The 24,701-nt window shown below is 42.8% G+C and overlaps 1 protein-coding gene across 1 annotated transcript in view; it reads right to left on the reverse strand.

The window, feature by feature from the left end:
• CDC45 (cell division cycle 45) overlaps window positions 1-24,701 on the reverse strand; it is a 155,162-nt gene that overhangs the window by 114,437 nt on the left and 16,024 nt on the right. Inside the window, exons 2-9 of the mRNA XM_082243089.1 lie at window positions 21,155-21,214; window positions 14,395-14,487; window positions 13,459-13,596; window positions 13,234-13,383; window positions 12,943-13,001; window positions 12,763-12,811; window positions 11,075-11,136; window positions 9,346-9,396 (exon numbers count right to left, since the gene is read on the reverse strand). Coding sequence (XP_082099215.1) covers window positions 9,346-9,396; window positions 11,075-11,136; window positions 12,763-12,811; window positions 12,943-13,001; window positions 13,234-13,383; window positions 13,459-13,596; window positions 14,395-14,487; window positions 21,155-21,214 — 662 coding nt within the window. The remainder of the gene's footprint in view (window positions 1-9,345; window positions 9,397-11,074; window positions 11,137-12,762; window positions 12,812-12,942; window positions 13,002-13,233; window positions 13,384-13,458; window positions 13,597-14,394; window positions 14,488-21,154; window positions 21,215-24,701) is intronic.

Here is a 24,701-nt window from a genome sequence, read left to right on the forward strand (position 1 = left end):
TATTTGCTTAGGTATGACTGAGTCTCTGCATACGGCCTATGTTTTGTCCCTCACCTGACTCATCCATGTTTACCCCCTTTAATTTTTTCACCCCCCTCGATTTATACGGGATTGTCCTCTGGTCCATATCCATGTATAGGCACCACATTACAGTTAATGTTTTTTGGATGCATTTTTGCTGCATTATACTCCTGCCCTCACTCATCATTTTTCATGCACCGAAAACATGCTACAAGAGCAATCTAGCCCTCTTCAACATAAGAGTGAGAACACTAACTACACTATACGTCCTACTACCATTTTTCACCAACCAGCGATTGTTCGTCCCATCTAGTTTCTGGACTTAGTGTGGAGATGGCTTCCTCCCCTATTAACTGTAAGGGGATGTGCCATCCTCAAGACCTCTTATACTTTCCTTGATGTATGCCTTTGATGCACCATGACAGTTCAGATGTCAGCTACATCCATACACACAGACCCCCCAGGGCAGGTTCATTTTTATGCATGCGACCTTATACGCGAGACCGTACTTGATCCTGGCCTGCTCCTCCATGTCCCTCCTCCGTTTAATTCAGCGGTGATTAATGAAAGAGTATCATTCATGGCCCAGCACCCCTCCATTCCAGCCATATGGTTAGGTGACTTTAATATGGTCCTGAACCCACTCCTAGACTGACTACATCAGACCTTGACCCCCTCCCCTACCACCACCCACCTTAAATGTTTATTTAGGGACTTCACACTCACGGACACCTGGCGACATCAACACCCGGTCATTTTCATGTTTCACGGAAACACATTCCACAATGTCTCGCATTTAGCTTACAGTAAGGTCTGATCCCCTTCTCCCCCTACTGCAAGACACAGGGTTTAAGCCCAGATCCATTTAGGACCATGCTACGTGCTGGGCGAAGTTCAGAATGGCCCCTCAAGCCATACCCTGTCCGTGGCGCCTTCACCCCTTCTGGCTTACCGCCTTGGTGATCAAGAAGACCTGCCTCATGAGTGGCGGTTTTATTTTAACACTAATAAAAGACCTGGTTTGGGAGGCTTTCAAACTGCATGTTTGCTCTACCCTCACTAGATGCATTAAACGTTTGAAGGCTGCTTCCCGGACCCTCTTCCGGGGAGCTCTGGAGCATATGTCCTCTTTAACGGACACTTGTGCTTCAGATACCTCCCCAGCTATTATATCCGCACTTAGGTCCCAAACTCATATTGCGGACGAGTTGATCTACGAGAAGGCCAAAACAGAAACTTTCTTTTGTAGACAGGGTATATTTGAACAGGGCAAGCAAGCAGGCAAACTCCTGGCATATTTGGCCCATTAGGATGCCAGGCCACCAGTTGTGGTGACTCTGATGGATGTACAGGGGTCCAGTGTCTCTAATCCCCAGCTGGTGGCTGTGGAGCTTCGTTCATTTTATGCAACATTGTACTCCTCACAAACTAATGTCTTCGTCCTAGAAACCCAAGCCTTCCTTCAGAATGTTAATTTCCCACAACTGTCCAGATCCCAAAGAGGAACTCGATGCTCCTCTGCTGGTGGACGAGATAGCTGCTGCCATAGCCTCACTCGCCTCTGCCAAGGCCCCTGGCTCTGACCGCATACCCCTAGACTTCTATGCAACCTATTCTGATGAGCTAACCCCTGAACTATGATCACTATATAAAAAAACACACTTATGCCACAGGTTGTCTACCAGAATCCATGCGAGAAGCCATGATAATAGTAATTCCTAACCTTGGAAGGACCCCCGATTCCCTGAATCATACCGTCCCATCTCTGCTCCAGGCAGACATTAAGATATTAGCGAAGGTACTTGCTCCCCGTCTAAACCAAGTTATTCTATCCCTAATACATCCCGACCAAACTGGCTTCTTGCCAGGGAAAAACATGGCTATGAATGTTCGCCGCCTATACATGAACATCCAAGCAGATCACAAGAATTTTGTTATCAGAGCAGTGGTGGCTTTAGAGGCAGCTAAAGCCTTTGACTCCGTTGAGTGGGGGTATCTCTGGAAGTGATTGAGAGTAGGGCTGCAACTAATGATTATTTTCATAATAGATTAATTGGCCGATTATTATTTTGATTAATCGATTAACCGGAAAATACCCTTAAAAAAAAAGTGTGGTGTATAATTTAGTTAACATGTAAAGTTTTAAAAAAGGCAATTTATTCCTAAATACCTATATGCAGTGATAAATCTAAATAACCAACTATATGGTTAGGGAGCAAAATCTCGAATCCACTGAGAATAACAGAGAGAAGAGATTTATTGTATATACTATTAGAGGTTGAATGGGTTAAAATATCAGACTACAAATCAAATTTTTTAAAGAAAAAAAAAAAAAAAAAAAAACAAAGTTTTCTTCTGATTTTCAGACAGAACTGATATATTTTGTATGACAGACTCCCTTGACATAAACAAATGGCTTGATAAAACGCTACCTGCGCCTGCTGTCACTTATGCTGGCCATACAAAAACAAGGTCTTCCTTCAAAAACAAAAATGTAATCTTAACATTTGTTCGATTTTCAAATCGTTAGTGGGGTCAAATCGACTTTGGTTTTCGACTACAGTGACGGGAAGATTCGAAAGTGAATAGAAAACATCTTGGTCAAAAGAAGTTTCAGGCAGTGAATGTGGTTTTCATTCAGAAATTATAATAATTTTAAAACGGAATGTTAAAAGCAAGTGAAATCTTCAAACGGCATTCTTTCATTCAGCGAATGTACGAAGGTTTTTTGTATGAATATTATCGTCCGAAAATTGATGATGTGTATGGCCAGCATAAGGCTCGGTTCACACTTATGCAGTTTGCTTTTCATGCTTTTTTTTGGCCAATTTGTTGTTGGGCAGATTAAAAAAAAACACAACAAACATGTTATACTTACCTGCTCTGTGTAATGGTTTTGCACAGAGCAGTCCTGATTCTCCTGTTCTGGGGTCCCCCTAACACTTATGGCTTCTCCTGCCTTCAGAGTGCCCCAATAGCAAGCTGCAAAGTATAGTATAGAGTGCCCCTATAGCAAGGTAAAAAAAAAAAAAACTTCTGCCTTTAGAACCACATGTCCCATGAGGCATTGCTCCTCACATATTCACATGTTCTAAAGGCACTTACTGACATCTATGGATGGTGTACTGAGCTGTATGTGTGCTTCACAGTGTCTTCTGATATGTAAACAAATAATGCATTCTGTATGCAGGCCAATCAATTGGCCTGCCAACTAATCGATTATGAAAATAATTGACAACTATTTTCATAATCAATTAGTTGTTTCGGCCCTATTTGAGAGGTTTCAGATTTGGCCCTTCTTTTATTTAATGGGTACAACTCCTATACTACCTCCCAACGGCCATTGTCTCTGAAAGGCTGGAACTCTGAACCCTCCACCTTGGCCGTGGCACTAGTCAGGGGTGCCCACTATCTCCCCTACTGTACGCCTTCGCTGCTTAACCCTTGGCGATCACACTCAGAGCACATCCCAATATACTTGGCCAGGGTCCCTTACGAAAACTGTGGGAATGTATGCGGACGATATGATTATATACTTGGAAGACACTGGCCCATTCTACAATACGTCCTACAGTCTATAGAAGACTTTGGCTCTCATTCGGGACTAAAGATGAACTGGTCCAAAACGCAAATACTTCCCCCTAGATCCCTTCCGACCACCAGAGACTCTGTCTCTTTCACTACAGAGGGTTTCATTAATCCAGTACCTGGGAGTTGTCGCCACAAGGACACCCAAAGATTATATCTTCGACAACGTAGAATCTCTAATAACCATTTTGAAAGAGAGCACGCAGACTTAGGCACGCCTTCCCCTCGGGGTTATGGGCAGAGTGAACCTCATTAAAAAATTATCCTTCTGCCCAAACTCCTATATGTATTCTGGCACTCTCCGATCCTACTCCCCCTAAAAATATTCAAGGTCATTGATATGATCCTCAACTCTTTTGTATGGGGACAAGGGTGACAAACTACCCTGACTAACTGTTAAAAACCCAGCTACACAAGGAGGCTTGGCCATGCCGGACTTTGTCATTATTTAGTTTCCCAAAATTTCCCACTTCTACCCCTTTCACAACTTGGATGCTCTCCGATATCAAACTCTTGTCTGCAGACGACCACACCATGCTGCTCACGCCCCTCTCCAGGTGTTATTGCGTGGACAGGGATAATTGGCTTCGACCAATACTCAAAGAGTCCATGTTATTACATAACAAACATATCTGGGACGTGGCTCTTCAGAAAATGGGAGCCTTGCACATTCACTTCCACACCCCCTCATGGCACAATCCGAATTTGAGGGAGCTAGCCCTTATTCCAGATCGTGATCTATGGGCTTCAAGGGGAGTGATCTACTTGTGTCAGGTGATAAGTGATACAGGCATTAGATCATTTCAATCCCTAAAAGAGGAATTTAACCTTCCTTCATATAGGTTATTCAGATATCACCAACTATGACACGCGTTACAGGCCCAGTTTCTAACTCCAATCCCTGCCTAAAATTTCCCTGCTAGATATAGTCATGGAGGATAACAATAACAAATCGAAATGAATATCCGCTATATATCTCGAACTGAATACTGTGTACATGTCAGAGTTGTTGATGGGGGTGCAGGCTCGCTGGACGGCAGACACTTTGGAGACCCTAGAAAGCCCCAAACTCGCATCACTCAAACTTTCGGACCATCTGATGCAGTTGTATATTATACACAATAAAACCAATTATAAAACCAGTTATAAATATAGGAGACAGTCCATAGCTTAAGGTGATTTAGAACAAAGAGCTGAGAAATATAAAAAGTCTACTTGTGGTTTGGTGAACAACAACAACAACTGGTGTGACTTCTGTGCTCACAACTTCCTACCACCAAGCATTATCTGCCTCTCACCTTAGTAGCTCGACCCTGCGGGGTCAAAAATCATAAAATTTCTCCAAGGAACACAGCATCTATCTCTCCAATAATCAAGGATCACAGCTCCCAGCACTTAACCATGAGGTTTTTGAAAAGCAATCCTTCGCCACAGAACATGCGATTTAAACACACACTTCCAGATACGTCCCCCGACATAGAAATAAACAAAGGGATCTAGTGCTCTCTGTATGTATTTGCCAGAATTTATTAAGCATAAACAGGAATTGCACTTACATGGTATCCGGAGTGTAAAAACATATGAATTGCTGCAATCCGGAGTGTAAAAACATGAATTGCTGCAAACAACCAGGAAGGAACTCGGCACAGCTCAGCACGCTGCACGCTCTGCAATTCATATATGTTTTTACACTCCGGATACCATGCAAGTGCAATTCCAGTTTATGCTTAACCACTTAAGCCCCAGAAGATTTTACCCCCTTCCTGACCAGGGTTTTTTTTTCGATTTTTTTTACTGCGTGACTTTAACAGACAATTGCGCGGTCGTGCAACGCTGCACCTAAAAGAATTTCATGTCCTTTTTTTTCCCACAAACAGAGCTTTCTTTTGGTGGTATTTGATCACCTGTGCGATTTTTTGATCATGCGCTATAAACAAAAAAAGTGTAAAATTTTGCAAAAATAACAATATTTTTCACTTTTTTTATATGAAATTCCCCCCCCCCCCCAAAAAAAAAAAAAAAATGTAAAAATCAAATTTTTTAACATTTTCGGCCAATTTGTTTTATGCTACATATGTTTGGTAAAAAAAAAAAAAAAAAAAAAAAAAAAAAAAAAAAAAAAAAAAAAAAAAAAAAAAAAAAAAAAAAAAAAAAAATCGCAAAAAGCGTATTTTGATTGGTTTGCGCAAAGGTTATTGCGTTTACTAATAAAGGGAAAGATTTTTGTCATTTTTGGTGTTTTTTTTTTTTTTTTAACGAGTAATAGCGGCGATCTGCGATTTTTTTGCGGCGGACAGATCGGACCCTTGACTGACATTTGACACTTTTGGGGGTACTAGTGACATTACTGCAGTAATCAGTGCTATACATATGCACTGTTACTGTAAAAATGACACTGGCAGGGAAGGGGTTAACTGTATTGGACAGGGAGGGGTTAAGTGTGTCCTAGGGGCGTGATTCTAACTGTGATTGGACATGGCTACTAGTGTAAAAACAGAGATCAACGGTTCTACATAGTAGAACCGTCTGATCTCCATTTTTACACAGGGGAGAATGACAGGCGGCTTGTTTACATAAGCCGCTCCGCCTTTCTCCCGCTCTACCGACGATTGTAGTGTGACCGGCGGACATCGGGTCCGCCGGTCACCCGCCCGCACTCCTCCGTGAACGAGCCGAGGCGGGCGCACGCCTCAGCGGGCGCGCGCTCGCCCGCTATTGGATCAAAACCCGGTGACAGGCGAGCGACGTAGACCTACGTCACTCTGCCTGGCCGGGGCTGACTGCCACAGTAAATATACTGTGCGCAGTCGGCAACCGGTTAATAAATTCTGGCAAATATATACAGAGAGCACTAGATCCCTTTGTTTATTTCTATGTCGGGGGACGTATCTGGAAGTGTGTGCTTAAAATCGCATGTTCTGCGGCAAAGGATTGCTTTTCAAAAACCTCATGGTTAAGTGCTGGGAGCTGTGATCCTTGATTATTGGAGAGATAGATGCTGTGTTCCTTGGAGAAATTTATGCTTTTTGACCCCGCAGGTTCGAGTTACTAAGGTGAGAGGCAGATAATGCTTGGTGGTGGGAAGTTGTAAGCACAGAAGTCACACCAGTTGTTGTTATTCACCAGACCACAACGGACTTTATCTTTCTCCGCTTTGTTCTACATCACCTTAAGCTATGGACTGTCTCCTTTATTTAGAACTGGTTTTATTGCTGATTTTATTATTCAGAGTATTTATTCATCTTAATAGGGTTCATAAGACTGCGCTGCACTATGTTTTAAGATTTTTGTTGAAGGTGTTCAGATTGCCCTTGAGTGTCAGCTGCTGGTCTATACATTGTTTATTAATTCAGCGCTGAATCTTTCTTTATATTTTCTATATTATACACAAGGCTTACTTAACCCCACTGAGAATTTCCAAATACCGTTTGAACTACAGCCCACAATGTCCCAGATGTAACATGCAGCAGGGCACCTTCTTGCATTAAATATATGAACATGCCCAGAGATTCAGGCCTATTGGATACAAATAGTAAACTTCCTACATGAGGACATGGGTTAAACCCTTCAACTGGACCCCAAACCTTGTATACTTGGTCTGCTACCAGACAATGTAGATAAATTCTTTGCCACTTTCCTGCACGAAACATGCTTCATTGCCTAGAAGCTTATATAGCCCAGTTCTGGAGTAGAGTCCGTTCCTACAATGCAGAAGTGGCTAATGGAAGTAAACTCTACTAAAAAAAAAAAAAAATGATATACCGCCATAGAGGCTGTCCAACTAAGTATGACAGGATCTGGGGTAGATGGTTGCAAATGCCGCTCACATGTAATGAGTATGAACCTGCACTAAGCATATAAACGTACACAGGAGTACATTCTTTGATGTCTCATCATACTCTGTACAGTGCTGAATGGTCACTGCATGTTAATAAGATCGAATGTTTTATCTTTATGCTTGTACTACAAGCTCATTCCACGTTGTGGTCACCAATGATGGATCCATTTTACTACGGTTGTGATGTTGTTTAATATGTTAACCCTCTGTAAGCACCCCCTGGTTTATTTATATTGTACCATGTTATTATGCTTTTTATTACAAATAAACTTGGTTTTAGGCCCCTTTCCCACTTGTGCGAATTCAAAGTCACACGATTTTACCGCAACTTTTGCCGCGATTTTGATGCAAGTTTGACTGGGCTTATAATGTCTTTTCCTCAAAACGCACCAAAATCATGCCAAAAGTAGTGCAGGGACTACTTTGAAGTTGGTGCGACTTCAAGTCGCACAGATATGAATAGGGCTCATTGGAAATAATGGAGAACGACTTGTCATGCGATTCTGCAGTCACAAATCGCATGACAAGTCGCACAAGTGTGAAAGGGGCCTTACTAGAGGTGCACCGAAATTTCGGCCACCGATAATTTCGACCGAAAATGTGAGTATCCAATTTCGGCCGATAAGGGGTTAAGGATGCTGAAAATGTATGGCCGCTGATATCAGTAAAGCGAGTCCTTCACTTCCCTGTCATTTGCGGGTATGTGTGCTGACTGCTGCGATCCTATGCTGGTTACATCTGCGCTTCATTGTGAGGTACAGTGTTTGCTAGACGGCCAGCCGATTGCCGTCTAGCAACAAGTGACATCTCGGGGGGGGGGGGGACTCGGAATGCAAAGGATCTTATCCTCCTCCGCGCCTAATGCTGACTCGTTGCACCCACCTCCTCCCTTCATGTGCTCTTTGCTGTAGAAGAAGGTAATGTGGATGTCTGCTACTATATAAGCGTCTGTAGTTAGAACAGATCATAAATCACAGCCTAGAGTCTCTCTCTCTGGAATGTTACATTTTGACTGCAGAAACACTTTGTAACATTCTCTCTCTCTCTCTCAAGTTTTGACTGCAGATACACATTGTATACACTTTGTAACATACATCAAATCTGTGAAAAAGGCACTGTATGTTAAAGCCTTACTCCAACCAAACCTTATTACTGTTGGGGAAATTTCCCTGACTTTCTGTCCTGGTGACATACACTGTCGTACAGAGTCGTAGTAGTGACATCACTGGGAGGCGGCACTTTTGAAAGGAAAGACACGAGAGGAGCGGAGAGGTGCCGACAAGTAAGGACATTGCATCATTGAGCTGGGGGGGCTGAGGCGAGGTTACCAATGATATTTGTATTATGTAGCATGAGGGGTTAATGTATTGCCACTGATGCATTAGTGACCGACCAGTGGCACTTAATTAACCCCTTTGTGCTGCATTAGTGCAACCAGTATCAGTGCAACCAGTGTTAGTGCAACCAGTATCAGTGTTAATTAACACTGGTTGCACTGATACTGGTTGCACTAATGCAGCACAAAGGGGTTAATTAAGTGCCACTGGTCGGTCACTAATGCATCAGTGACCAGCAGTGGCAATACATTAACCCCCTCATGCTGCATAATACAAATATCATTGGTAATTAAATTAACCACTTGCCAACCCCATCACAGTACATATACTGCATATACTACATACTAGCTACAGGTGTACATCGCTGCCTGTTTCTGTCGTATGCCCCTGTTCTATCTATTTTAAAATCATTTGGGGGAAAAAAGTCGTTTTCGGCCAAGGGCATCCTGCATTTTCGGTCCAAAATTTTCATTTCGGTGCATCCCTATGCCTTACCATTAAAAAAAACAAAAAAACTAACAAACAAAAACATACGTACTAATGTAACAAAGAAATACTCACTGAGTAATTCTGTCTTGAACCCACTGGTCAGTCAAGCCAACAATAGCCCACCTAAAAGATAAAAAAAAAAATTGCAAAACATCAAGCTAGTTGCACGTACTGAATACACACATACATATATAATATATTATATATTATATATATATTAAAAAACACAACAACTCTGGCAAAACTATTTCTTAGGGTTGCAAAGAAAAAGGGGATGAAGAATGAAATGGTCAACAAAGAATAAAAACCTTCTAACATGTGCTCTCAACACCCTGATGCAGTAACTCCAAGTTCAGAATTTGAGAGCCCACTCCTGTGATTGTGAAAGTAAACAGTAATAGTTGGGCCTTGCTTGGAAACATCCTAGTAACATCCTGGGAGTTTCAACTCAGGCTTCATGGGGCAAATAAATGGACTACCCCTAAAGCAAGGGCATTTTTCAACTTAAGTCAAAGCTGCAAATATTTGTTTTTTTTTTTTTTAATGATGCCTCTAATCTGCATAGGCAGTTTTTTGGTGAAGCTGAACTGACCTTTTAAAGAATTCGGGCATGGCAGCTTTCCTCAATGTGCACCAATGAATGAGTATGCAATTTGATGAAACAAACAGCCATTTCTTCACAGCAACAAAAAGGTAGAAATCTACTATAACTGATAAAATCCCTGCAATATACATTGATCACCTAGAGGGGATTTTTTTTTTAATCTCAAGAAAAGTGGAGTTCTCTTTAAAGAGGTTGTAAACTCATAATTTTCACTTTAGCTTATTCTAATCTGCAGAAACAAAGCAGTTGATAGATGCCTGTAAAAGATTTCTTACTTGTTTATTCTTCCTGTAATCCTTCCTGTAATTTTTTCTGACGTCATCTGCGCATGCCCAGTGTGTTATCTAATCCACGGCACGTCTGCATGCCGTTTCTGAACTCTCCCTGTTCTGTCAGGGCACAGCTAAGTCTCGCGATTAGCTATGCCGTTCTTTCCAGCTTCCTGTCATCTCACAGGGGGAGTGAGCATGACAGTTTACACAAGGGGAGGGGGGAGGGGGGAGGAGGGAGCGAGTGAGTGAAAATTCCAAGCATTCCAAGACAGTGTGAGAGACTGAGAGAGCACGTCTTACACAGAGAGTCTTACAACTACAGTAAGGGCGGAAATGACGGCAGCAGGGGGAGCATAAAACAGGACTAGACATGGCGCTGCCTACACCAAGGAAGAGGAAAAAGATAAACTTTAAAATAAAGGTATTTCTAGACAGTTATGATGTGAATATTTAATGTGAAATGTAATTATATTGCATGTACGTTTAATACATTGTAAAAGTTTGATTTTCATAGCTGAGTTTACTTCCTCTTTAAGTGCTAGCTTTACACCAAAAAAAGTTGAATGCAACAATTTTCATTTTAAAGATGCTTGGCTTTGGTGATGCAACACTACTGATATTGCTGAGCAGAAGATCCTTGCCCTGTGCCCATTCTCTACAAATGTGCCCACCACCAGTGTGTATGCTTACATGGAAAGTAATCAATTGGGAGCATTACCAACTCTAAATCCCACTGGTATGGTTTACAGTTTGAATGCGTGTGTATAAATATGCATGGTGGTTGCCGTTTAAAGCTCCATCAAAGTGTCTAGGAAGGTTTTTTTAAACCAGAACATAACCTATTTGAGTATCATTTTGCATGCGTGGTAATTCAAAGTACACAAAAGATTTGCCAGTGATCATTAGATCTAATCTCTAAACTTACCACAACATGTCATTTGAATCTTTAGACATAATCCATGCCAGCTCAAACATCATCATTGCAGACTACATCGAAAAAAAGAGGTAAAAAAAGGCAGAAAAATTACCCCAAATCTGAAACCGTACAGATATATTTGCATCTCTAAAGCTGCAAACTGAAGAGCAGATAACTATGGTCATTAAATGTTTAGCTTCACAGCTAGCAATGCAGACATTTGTCTATGCCTGAATAAAAAAACATTTAGGGTGGAGTAATATTACAGGCAAGGATTGTTAAGGTAAACCTTTACTGAAAGACATATGGGGCTTCCACTGTCCATCTCCTTCTGAAGATGCTAGTTGTTTGGCTAATACGCTAACCCCCTAAGCTTCATTGGCATTAACAATAATCCATGTCCGGAAATCCAGACAAGCCTTATTAGCATACATTTTCCAGGCAAGTGACAAATTGAATAAAAAGGAGGAAGGAAAATCACAGGATCTGCAGAGTGAGAAGAAGCAACCAAAGTGAGATGTGGCAACCTCCATATTTCTTTCAGAAAAAACAATTCCATTTCTCAGCATTCACTGAAACAACAAGCCAACTGCTTATAAAAACATATTTGGTCTCCCTCTCCCTAGCTTTCCTGGAGACAAAATTAGGTTTAGCCCACACCTTCAAGTTGCTAGTGACATCTGAAATAGATCTATATATTTAGCCTGGTTTACAACTGGCAGTGGGAAATTACATTCAATTACATGATCTGTCAAAGCAAAAGAGCATAAGAAGCCCCAGATGCCATTCAGTGGTTGTCAGGCTGCACACAAGCTTTGAGTGTAGCAACAGTCACTTCGAAAAAAAGCAGGATGTTCACTTTCTGTACTAATGGACCATACAATGGAAAAAAAAACCCCACATAAAAATCAATCACCAGTAGATACAAAACATTCAGACATACATGCAATTTTAGGCTGCTCCTATCACCAAAGACTTTTGGGTTCTTTCACAAAACTTAGTGAGAGTGTTTTACTTCAGTGAAAGTTAAGTTTAAGATCTGAATATTTAATTTGTCCACTCGGACATGCAAATTTTTAATTAAGGCAAGCTCTGCCTTTTTTTTTTTAATCATAATCTTAGCTTAAAATTCCAGGTGTGTTGCAGGTTTACTGTAAAATCTCATGATGGCAAGAGTTTATCACTCAATACAAAAATGTAATGCAACAATGGCTTACTAAAGCTTTCTTTAATATTAATGTTCAATTCAAACCGGCTTCTTACTCCATACAAGACAATGGGAATGTAAAAGCAGCATGATGCAGCTCAGAAAAAGGGCAATATGCAGGTCATAAGTAATGGTCAATGAACTGTGAAAGATCTCAGAAGCATTGCAAAATTTTAGATGTAAGCAGAATGCATTTGAAACTAATCACATTTTCCTATTGACAGTAGGGATTCTTTATCAGATCTTGCTGCAAAACTCTCTCACTAGTTCTTTCAAGAGTTTATTCTAGTATATTGGTATCTTGGTACTGATAATTTCAAGGCATTCTTCCCATATCTCTGCAAACTATTGCTGGGATTTCAATTCTTTTAATCAGATTACCTATGGGCGTCCCAGCCAAAAAGAGTCATGTTAGGTCAAATGAGACCTAAGAAGGTCTCCAACATGCTGCAGAAAGTTAATCATGCAAATATCCCACAAACCACTTTACCGATGTTCCATGGTATTCATACTGTTCATAGTCAAAGAGGATCTCCCTTCTGCAATAAATAAAACAAGAAATCAACTATACTGAGAAGTACAGTAAACAGATTAGCATAATAAACTTCAAGTTAAGAGGGCACTTTTAATTGGTAGGACACTATTATGACAGTATTTTAAGGAAGTTTACCTGCGTGCTTCCCACTCTCTCCTCGCCCGTCGCCTCTCAATTCTTCTTTCTACAGCTCCCTACACAAGGAAGAAAAATAATTACCTTAGTAGGTAGAACTACAGTACATACTGTAGTCCAGTCAAGTGGAGAAAGCAGTCACTATACAAAGCAACATCTCAGTTATGCAAACAGAAGGACTTGTCCCTTATATTGCTAACATAACCTAGAAATGTAGGCAAGCATAGGAAAAGGTCATAAGCATTACTACCATTTTTGTTCTATAGTCTCAAAGGCTATAATGTAATGTACCTCATCAAATCGTCTCCTCTTCCCTGAAGGTTCTGAACCCTCGCTCTCATTACCAGAATCCTCTCCATCTTCATCCTCTTCATCGTCACGGAAAATGTCATCATATTGTGGGATTTCCAGGTCATCATCTTGTTTGATCAGCAACTTTATCTGCATAGATAGTTATATTATTGTGGATATCATAAGAGTGTCAGCCCACTGCAAGCCTCAGTACTGCACACATACCTGGGTGTCATTGTACACATTCACTACATCTATTGGTCTGTGGGTGTCACATATAAAGAATACAGCCTCTTCCTGTGGCTGCAGAGTCTCCAGAAGATCAATATTTGCACCACAATTTATAAGTACATAGTACCGAAACTACAAAAGAAGCAAACTATAATTATACTCAGAAGTTCAATTTACTTTACAGAAAAAGAAAACCCCTAAAAGGAGTTGTAAAGTCAGAAAGTTATTTATCTTCATGCATTCTTTGCATTAAGATAAAAAAAAAACCTGAGTGTAGCAGCCTCCCCAGCACCCCCTAATACTTACCTGAGCCCTATCTCTATCCAGCGATGACCACTAGTCCGTCGGCCCTCCGGAACTCTCCCCCGATTGGCTGAAAAACAGCCGATGCGCCATCGGCTCCCGCGGCTGTTAGAGTCAGCCAATCAGGAGAGAGAGGGGACGGGGCCAAATGGCAGCTCCTTATCTGAGTGGACACACGGAGCTGCAGCTCAGCTTGGGTGCCTCCATAGTTGCTGCTTGCTGTGAGGGCACCCGACAGGAGGGAGAGGCGAGAAGCAGAAGCAGCAACGAAGAACCCGAGAAGAGGAGGATCTGGGCTAGCTAGCTAGAGATATATATATATATATATATATATATAATAAAAAAAAAAAAAAAAAAAAAAAACCCACACCAGATTTTACATTTACTTTAGGTTAAACTATTCGTAATAAAACATGAATGCTGTATGGTTAGTAATAGAATTCTATCTAAAAAAACATAAAATAATAATAATAATAATTTAAAGGTCAAGGTGCCATACAAATCCTCAGCACTGCCAATATGTAAATTATAAACTGCCAAAAAGGATAAGCAGGATGCTTTGAAGCAAAAATGTTACAGCAGCTCATCAAGCAGCAAACACAAAACTTTCAAAGTGTTTAGCTTTACCTGCTCTTTGTGCTCAAGGAAAATGATTTCAAGCTCCTGCCAACCAGATACCGGAACCAGTGTGTACTGGACATGATCACACTGAAATAAAGACTAGTAAAGAAAAAAAAATTAAATAATTAAGTCATCACACTGAGCCGGATTTATCAAAGCATAGATAACAACCATGTCACCAAATCATACTCTCTCTGCAATGTAAGCACTAACCATATAATTGGAGTTCAGCACGTGTTACCATACATAATATGCATAAACATATTACACGTTACAATAACAGTATTAATACTTAAAATATAGTGCCAATTCCCATTCCTGCTCGGCTCTTTCTTCACCTAAAGTTTTCAGTTTCTGCCTATCCAAATAGAACTGGTCCTTCACTGGATGCTGCTCAGGTTTTGCTTAGGCTCCTTGTGCAGTTTGGATTTAACTAGGCTTGAATTAGGCTTTAATTGTCCTTGCCCAGGCTTCTGAACTATTAGCAGTGTGTAATCAAAAAGTACTGCTAAAACATTTGCAACTTGAAGCTTAAGAATCTATTCATTGAGTTCACTGAGAAACCCAGGAATTTGAGACTGATGGAACATCCAATAGCAGTCAAACAAAGGGTGGGCAAAAGCAACAAAACCTGAAGCTGGCATCAGAAGAGGCCTAAACATCCACCTGCTAGGAAGAGGTGGAAACCTTGCAAATCAGGAAAACATCTGCTTGATGCCATAAAGCTCAAGAACACTCACAGATTCAGTAAAGTGCACCTAAAAAGGGTAGAGCCTGATCCTTGACTGTTTAAGCCACTGAGAAATGTTTGAAAGAGAAGCATGTTCCCACTTTTGGGACTCTGAGGAATGGCAGTCTTTACAAAGGAAGCAGTAGTTGCAAGAAAAAAAAAAAAAAAACAAACACACACACACACACACATACACACAAAGCAATGGAGGGGAATGTTCTAATTAACTGGAGCTGAACAAAGACAAAGGATGGGCCTGGTTAGTAGAAATGCAACTTGTGCTTAAGAGTGGAGATTATAATATCCCTAACTGGTTCAAAAGGGCAGTTTTTAAAGAGCCGAGAAAACCAAATTTCAGAGCCACATAGTAGACACCCTGCACAAACGTCCTGATCAACCAATGTGACTAAGACTGCCAAACGTAGAGTCCTGACCTTTAAAATGGTACTTGGGAACCAAAATGGTGGTCCAGAACCATCTGTAAAAATGCCAGAATTTATCCCATGGAGAATTTTCTGTGGTGAAAGTGCTTATACAAAGTATAAAGTATGCCTTCTATGGGCCAGGATCAACCTTACAGGAAGTAGACTTCCTTGCTTTTCACACTGTGGAAATCCAAGATTTGGAGAAGCCTCTATATTTTACAACGTTGGCTTCAACAACCATGCCATTAAAGCCAGCAACCATGAAGCAAGATGGTCAAATTCGTTTTTTGGGACAGAAGATCCAGCTAATCTGGAGGAACCCACAGAGTGTCAGCCAAGAGTCTGATCAGATCAAAGGGCTACATTCTGCATCTGCGGTTGAACCTGGAAGCCAAGAGATCCACAGCACCCACAGAAAAGGGTAGGAAACACTGGTGCGCTGGAAAGATGGGGACATGTAGGCATGCATTCTTGATGTTGAAAGTCCAAAAAGTCTCCCAAATGAAAGAAGGATATAACAGACCTGGGGGGGATTCCATATGAAATTTCTGGGTCCAAAATGTAGACCGTTAGGGTCTTGAGATGTGTGCCCACTTTTGGATTGGGAGCTGTGAACAGCTTGGTATAAAACCCCTGCAACCAACCATTCTGCCACAGGGAGTGGGCTGATGACACCCTGCTCCAGAAGAGAAACTTTAGCATGTAGCCCATGGAAACCATCTCTGTACCCAAGCATCAGATATGCAGGCTGGCCAACAATTACTGGGTCTTCCAAGGCTTTTTCTGCCAAGGAGGATGGGTACTTCTACACATGGTAAAAATCTGAAGACTATTCAGGGCAGCTCTTTAGATACACCTTCACTCGGGGGGCAGTTGCTTCTTGCTTGCAACTTCATCAGCCCATTCTGAACATAAGGCGGGAGACCCAACAACGCATCCACATAATAGCTCAGGCTGCAGCCATGAGCTTTATCTGCTCTATGGTCAAAGGATAAACTGCCCTGGTAATCTAGTCCAGTCAGTGTTTGAATAAGATAAGGTTACTGTCAGAACAGGTTGCACTGCAGGGCCTGCCAGTGAGAACAGAGCTCTAGAAAGGGTCTCTAAACTTTTGTCTATGGGGTACTTCAAGAGAAGTGCATCCTCCACAGGAGATCCTTAGACATGCCGCTTGCTACCTTGTAATAATGAGCTTGCATGCTGCGACTGCAGTTTGTACTGTCATGGCTGATCAATTCATATATTCATTCACTTTGCTTGTCCCTAGCTAAATGGACAGGCAACTTCTTGTTCCAAGTCACGCAGCATACAGCCCATGCCTTGCCACTTCCTCAGTGTTGTTTCACAAATATGGGAGTGCTAATTTGATGGGGAAAAAAAAAAAAAAAAAACACACCATCTCTTTAAATCAAGGTAATGCCCTGCCTGTTTGTGGCTGTGTCAGATCTAATTACTGCACCTGCACCAGAGCTAGACTGAGAAACCCAGGGATTGTGGGGTATATTTCCTTCACAGGAAATGTCATTTTCTAGACTACAGTACAGCCAGAGGTCATGCATGACTAATGTTTGAAACACAAACAAACTTCTGACACTGGAATGTGAAGATTTACTCGATCGGCTGGGCTTACAGGCCAACAAATGACACCCAGAAAAATCATGATCAACGCCCATCTTATGCAGGTCAAACACACAAGGTGCACGTAGGAAGATTTAGAACGCCTAGGACAATGCCAGATCCACAAGGATCTGTCCACTTTTTTTTTTTTTTGAAATCTTCCCCAAATACAAGGGATACAAGCTCAACAGGTGCTTGGGAGGGACAATGAGCTTGTCGGGTTCTTCCAGTCTTCATAAAGAAAGACTTGAAAACAGCAGGTACACAGAAAAAGACTTGTGAGCACCATGTCATTAATGGCGTACACTGTTTCTTGAAGTTCATGAGTGATAACAGAAGACTGCGACTTCTCTTGTGTAGGCTCATCCATTAAGGAACACTGTATCAGACAAACCCTTGATGGCTAAGGGCCCAGAGACAGATCAGATAAAGATTTTGCAGAGGAAGTCATGGATTCACATTGTGGCCTCTACAGTCATAGTCAGCAATAATTCTGCTATTTGGCCCATAAAATTGTGCATGAATACTGAAAAATCCTCTCAGGATAAGACAGAGGAGAGAACCATGCCAAAAAGAGCTAGGGAAAACTGAGGATTGCATTCACTCTAGCAGAGGATACATTTCCAGGGTGTAAGTATCTGGTATCTCAGAAAGTACACTGCAGAACAGTTAGTGGGAATATGTACTACAGCCACCCATTACAGTAGAATCAGACATGCTGCACCACAGGGCAGAAGGCAATGTAGCTTAGGGTACAAGGCTAGACCTCAAAAACCAGTCTGCTGAGTGGCAGAAGAAAAGTCAGGTGGCAGATGATCAGGTCACTAGGCTGGCAGAAAAACTAAAGTGATCCTTCAAATACAGGGTCACATCCGTGGAAGTGCTACAGCTCTGGACCAGGACAGCACTGTGTGGCTAACAGGACACTTTGGCCCGAAAAGCACCACAATGCAGAAGTCCAAGGGTAACATTTCAGGCTAGCCACACACATCCTTTCCATTAGGGTCTGGGTATGGCAGTCCCAAATCAGGCTTAGGAAAGGTCTATTCAGAAAGTTGCGTGGAGAGACCAGGTCAGCAGTGATTTTGCAGGATTCTTGATTGAAGAGAAAAGTACAAATAAAAGCTACTAAAAATGGTTGACTTTTCTCCACAAAGCAGAGAAAAGAAAAGATGTCCATTCTCCTAGGACACTAGCAACATGGCATGCTGGGACTTGAAGTTCTCTGGAAGGCAGCAGTATAACCCGTCAGTCCCTAAATTCCTTTGTCCCTCTATGAACGAGAAAGAAAAAAAATATATTGCTTAATATAACCATCTCCCTTGTACCCAGGTATGGCAAAGCAACATTTTACAGTGCAGAAGCATCCGGTCCTGCCAGTGGTGAAAATATGTTGCATGTTTCTGATCCGCACCTCACCCAATGGCTAAAGTTCAAGTGTGATCAGGGCACATAGGCAACAATTGTTTTCTCTGAACCCTTTCGAGCGCTAAAAACTACAGGTTCTCACGCAATCTACAAGCCCTAACAAGAAAAAACAGTAATATGATTGCCTCTAGATGCCTTCCATTTCGTTTTATAAATGATAAAAAAAAAAAAAAAAAAAAAAAAGTTTAAAATCCCTAGGTTTTGGCACATTTGAAATAGAAAGATGCACAATTCCACCCTGAAAACCTATTTAGTAACAAAAGGAGTAATCCTATATTTGGAGCAAGTGTCTTTCTTGCAGGTGCTCTCTACCACTTCCTCATTCCTAGGCAAAGGATGACCATAGCCCTTGGTCTGCCGCCTTCTGGGATACATACTACACATCCGTGGGAGGCTAAAATTTTGCGCATGCGCAGAGAATGGCTGGCTGTAAATGTCCAGAAACTGAGAACCATTGTTGCCGAATGCAAGGTGGCACGAAGCAATTGAAACCCTACAGAGAATCAGGTGCGAGGAAGACAGCGATAGACTTCATGGGCTAATATGTGTTTATTTTTTTTTTAACGTCAACTTGTAGCTGCTGATAGCGGATTTTGCAAAGGCCAGGTAAAATTCCTTTTTAATGGGAAGTGACAATTGATAACTTCCTTGTGCATAATAATATTTTTACTATATACACATACACTTTTACTTGCAGTAAACTGCTCACATTTGCATAACAATGTAGTAGAAAAGACCCAGCAGGTGACGTACACAGCCCCACAACACTGATGTATGTTTTATGGTTACGAATGACTGGTGCTGTGCAATAGAAAAGCTAGTTGCTGGTAAACCCACAAAAAACAGCAGCTCTATCACAGCCACAGCTCTGAATGTTCATTATCACAGTATCACTCAGTGCTGTGGAGCTGTGCATGTTTACAAATAGCCTCAGATCAACACAAAGACTTCACAGCACTGAGATTTTTTAATCTTAGACTTTAAAGCGGAGTTCCACCCAGAGAACGTTTTTTTTAATAAAAATACCCCCGGGACAGTCAGGGCTAATGCATTCCACAATGGCTAGCCTCTGATCTGTCCCAGGTTGTACTTACCTTTTAGAAGAAGAAATACTTACCTTGAAAATGTATTCTCCAGCGCTGCCATCTCAGGTGTGGACAGCTTGAAGCCAGCGCGATCCTCTTCTGTGTCCTCTTCCGTCTTCTTCGGTCCCACGATGCACTGCACTGGCCCCGCCGTCACTTCTGGTGCCGCAGCGTCATCCCTGCACAGCTTCTGGGCATACCCAGAAGCTGTTTTGCAAGGTATGACGGCGCCTGCACCGGAACGGATGTCGTGGCCGGTGCAGGCGCATTGATTCCTGGGAGCGATGACGTTCAGCTCCCAGGAATCATTGCATGCCAGGAAGTGACGACTCGGCTGCCGAGGGGAGGAAGAGGAAGTAAGGTAAGCATATTATCTTCTAAACGAGGTAAGGAAAAAAAATAAATAAAATTGCGATTATCCATTTGTTTTTCAGGTGACCCGGAGCGAGAAGATGGAGGCAAGTATAATTTTAGGGTGGAACTCCACTTTAAAGCGGAGTTCCGGCCTCAAAAACCCCTTTTTGGTCACCTAAAAAAAGAAATGGATAGTCCCAATTTTTTTTTTTTTTGTTTCCTTACCTTCATGAAGAAAATATTCTTCCCTTTCTTCCACTTCCCCCCTCTGCGGCCGCGGCCCACGCCGTCTCTTCCTGCTTGCATTGACTCCTGGGAGCTGAACGTCATCGCTCCCAGTAATCAATGCGCCTGCACCGGCCCTGCTCGTCAGTTCCGGTGCAGGTGCGTCATTCCCTGCTAAACAGCTTCTGGGCATGCCCAGAAGCTGTGCAGGAATGACGCGCCTGCCCCGGAAGTGACGAGCAGGGCCGGTGCAGGACATTCTGGGACCGAAGAGGACACTGAAGAGAACACCGAAATGGACACTCTGGCTTCAGCTGCCCACACCCGAGATGGCAGCGCTGGACAAGACATTTTCAAGGTAAGTATTTCTTCTAAAAGGTAAGTGCAACCTGGGACAGTTCAGAGGCTATCTATTATGAAATGCACTAGCCCTGACTGTCTTGGGGGTATTTTTTTTATCTAAAAAACATTTCCGAGGCCAGAACTCTGCTTTAATTTTAGAAATTAACCTTAGAAATGAACAAGCGGTGCTGTCGGATCTGTATCCTAGAGTTGCTTGTTCCCTATAGGTTTACCAGCTGTTAGAAACTATCGCACAGTGCCGATTATTTTTTTGTTTTTACGCTAATGAACAAACAGTCATCTTAGAGAGGGGATGGGGGCTTAGGGCTGGCTGTACCTCTCCCCACAGGACTGCACATAACCTGGGCTTTAAACTGGGGTGGAGCTTTAGTCAGTATTAACAAAGAGGTGCTTTACTTCCACAATGGAGCCACCTATCCAAACAGGACCAGGCATTAAATGCACTTGATCTCCTGGGGGATTAAATAAAAGTTTTAAAACATTAATGAGAAGTTCTTTAAATCCCTTTAATAAAAAAGCAATAAGGTAAACAGCCTTACCTGAAGTATTTTGCATGCACACAGTGCATCCACATCAGGTGCAACAAGGAGAAGCACACGCTGAAATCAAATAGAAGATCATGAGCAAGTCTGCATTCTTCCATATTCAGTAGTGTTTTATAACTATACATTAATCTTTTAATGGCTGGTGCCTTCTACCCAAAAGGTCAGTTTAACATGATTAAAAGTAATAAAAAAAAAAAAAAAAAAAAACACACACACCACAACAAAACAAACAACAACAAAACACACACGTACTGTCTGTCTGATTTTGCACATAGCAGCCCCGATCCTCCTCTTCTCTGGTCCCCCCGATAAGAAGAAAGAATATAATAAAACGCTATCTGAAATAAAGCAGCCAATCCCTGTAGTTTTACCACATACAAATGATATTAAAGCAATTTGGAGCGGCCCTATAACAATGTACAAAGCAAAAAAAAAATTTGATTTTTGGGTCTTACCATAAAAAACATTTCTCTGAAGTTCATTGGATGGACACAGCTCTGGATTTTCTTAACCATTGGGTTATAATGCCCCCTACAGGAGTATGACACTAGACAGAAAAAAAAGCTTGACTACGCCTAGTGGTAGTCCCAGGGGGTATACACCCACTCTCAGCTATAGGCACTCAGATTTGTTAAAAGCAGTGTCAGAAGAAATCCAAATGCACAGAGGGGTGGGTGCTGTGTCCGTCAAATATTAGAGGAATGGGTTTTTCGGTAAGACAAAAATCCCATTTTCTCTATCATTTATTGACCGACAGCTCCTGATCTTCTTAACCTTTGGGATGTCCCAAAGCAGCATAAAAAAATTCCAAGGCTAAACCATAGCCAACCAGGTAACATGGAGCTCAACCAAGAACAACTGGAGCTCACCTGAAAAAAAAAAAACACATAGTACACCTTCAAAGAATACCAGCTCCTCTAAACAGCAGCCAGCTAAATCTTTAGGTCAAAGGAAGCATCCGCAGATGCCAACACGTCCACTTTATAAAAAGTGTTGTAAAGGTGTGCACAGACGACCAGGTAACTGCCTCGCAAACCTGCATCACTGACACCTGATGACGGAAGGCCCAGGGAGGCACTAAGTGCCCTAGGAGTGAAAGGAGGAACTTGACCCTTAATTGAATAGGTTTGAAACACCGTCTGTCTGATCCATCTGGAAATGGTCGCAGCAGAAGCGGACAATCCCTTCCGAGGTCAGTCTGTAAACACAAATAGTGAGTTTGACTTCCTAAAAGACTCCGTACCTGCCAGGTACACCCTAATTGCCCAAATCACCTTCAAGGGATGCCAGGCAATTTCCCTAGGATGTTTTGGCCTAGGACACAGGAAAGACAACACAATGTCTTCATTTAAATGAAAATCAGAGACAACCTTTGTAAGGAACGACGGACAGGGGCGAAGAACCACCTTCTCTCTGTGAACCACCAAGTAAGGTGAACAACAAGACCACGCTGCCAGCTCCGACACCCTGCATGCAGAAGAGATTGCCACCAAAAAAGGCCACCTTTTGGCATAACGTAAGCAGGGGAACCTCCCTAAGACTTTCGAAAGGAGATTTCTGGAGGACTGAAAGCACAAAATTGAGGTCCCAAGGCAGCAATGGAGAACGCAACAGAGGAGCCAAGTGTCAAACTCCCTGGATATAAGTACACACCCAGGAAAGTGTGGCCAATGGTCATTGAAAGAAGAAGACTGCCAAGGCTGAGACCTGGCCCTTGATAGTACTCAAGGCAAGGCGCTGCTCAACATCCCATTGGAGAAAGGTCAAGATCAAAGCCACTGAAAAGGAGCAAGGATGAACCCCAGGAGACTCACACTACACAATGTACGACTTCCATGTACGATGGTAACTCTTCCTAGAGGTAGATTTTCTAGCTTAACAGTATAAGATTCACTGAATCAAACCGCTTTCTTTCAGCACCTGGCTTTCAACAGCCAAGGTGTTAAAGCCAGCGACTGTAAAGAAGGATGGAAGATGGGTCCTGGGGACAGCAGATCTGCCCTGAGAGAAAGTCTCCAAGGAACATCAGCGACCAGCCGTACCAAATCATCGTACCAAAACTGGGAGAGGCCAGTATGGAGCCACTAAGATGACCAGAATCCCTTCTGCCTCTGTAGCAACAAACAGCTTTCCAGAAACCAAAGATGGAATTTTTTTTTTTCACTAGCGAAGAGAACTTAGCCCGGCTCATACTCCCTAGCCAAGTTCCTGAAATAGACGTGTACATCACTTAGCTAACAGTTGCGTCAGAAGTGCAGATACAAACTTTCCTTTATCTAAGCAAAACACTTCTTTATGCAGCTACTTCCTGTACTTTTCTATTTCAGAGCAGTTGACATTTGCGGTTTTGCACTTCTCTGTGTTCTTGCTAACACTTTGCTTAAAGCGGAGTTCCACCCAAAAGTGGAACTTCCGCTTTAGGTAGTTCTAACCCCCTGACATGCCACATTTGGCATGTCATTGTTTTTAGGGGGGGGGGGGGGGGGAGCGGGTACCTAGTTTTGACAGGTACCCGCTCCCACTTCCACTTGGAGCGCCGCCGCGCCCTGAGCGGAAGTTCTCCTCTCCCCCTCCCTCTCTGCAATCTTCTGGGACATGTCAGAGGTCCCAGAAGATTGCCGGCCAATCATGACGCGTAGCGCAACTCGCGCATGCGCAGTGCGTACCTGGCTGTGAAGCCGCAAACTGTCACAGCCGGGTGCCCACACCAGTGATGCCGGCGCCGCAGAGCAGAGAGGGAGAAGAGTGAGGCTTCGGGCGGCCGCATCACTGGACCGTTGGACAGGTGAGTGTGTGAGGCTGGAACTCCGCTTTAAGAGGAAGTCAGAATCAACCATTTTGTTTTACTAACCATCCGCCACATTAGAAGGATTTTCAGGTGATGCCACACCTCGATCCTGCGCAGAAGTCTTGGCAGAAGCTTGAGAGGGGGGGGGGGGAAAATCAGCCTATACTAACCCCACGGGTCCACAGCGCGTCTGCGGCATCCACTAGAGGGTCCTGAGACCGTGCCACAAACCGCTGCACCTTCCTGTTGAGAAAAGAGGCCAATAGGTCCATCTCAGGAGTATCCCACCGAAGGCACAGCTGATGAAACCCCTCCGATTGAAGTGACCATTCCCCTGGAATCCGCCTGCCAGTTTTCCACCCCAGGAATGCGAGAGGGCTGGAACGAACTGTTGTGCCCACCATAGAACGCCGGCTACTTCCTGACCTGCCAGGACACATCTTGTGCCCCTTGATGATTGACATAGGCCACGGCCGTGGCATTGTCCGATTGAATTTGCACCCGGACACCCCTGAAGACGATCTGTCCAATGATTCAGACAAAGTCTGATCGCTCGGAGCTCCAGTACATTGATCAACAGTCTGGATTCTTCCAGTGTCCAGACCCCCTGAGCAGAATCTTAACAGAGGACATTGACATCCATGGCGACCACCGTCCAGTACAGGGGGAGAAAGGATTTGCCCTGGTGAAGTGCCGGAGAACGAAGCCACCAGATTAGGGACCCTCTTGTACCCTGGCCCAGCCGGATCAGAT

This window comes from Pelophylax lessonae (genome assembly GCF_965119305.1).
Source record: "Pelophylax lessonae genome assembly, chromosome: 1".
Taxonomy (NCBI): Eukaryota; Metazoa; Chordata; class Amphibia; order Anura; family Ranidae; genus Pelophylax; species Pelophylax lessonae.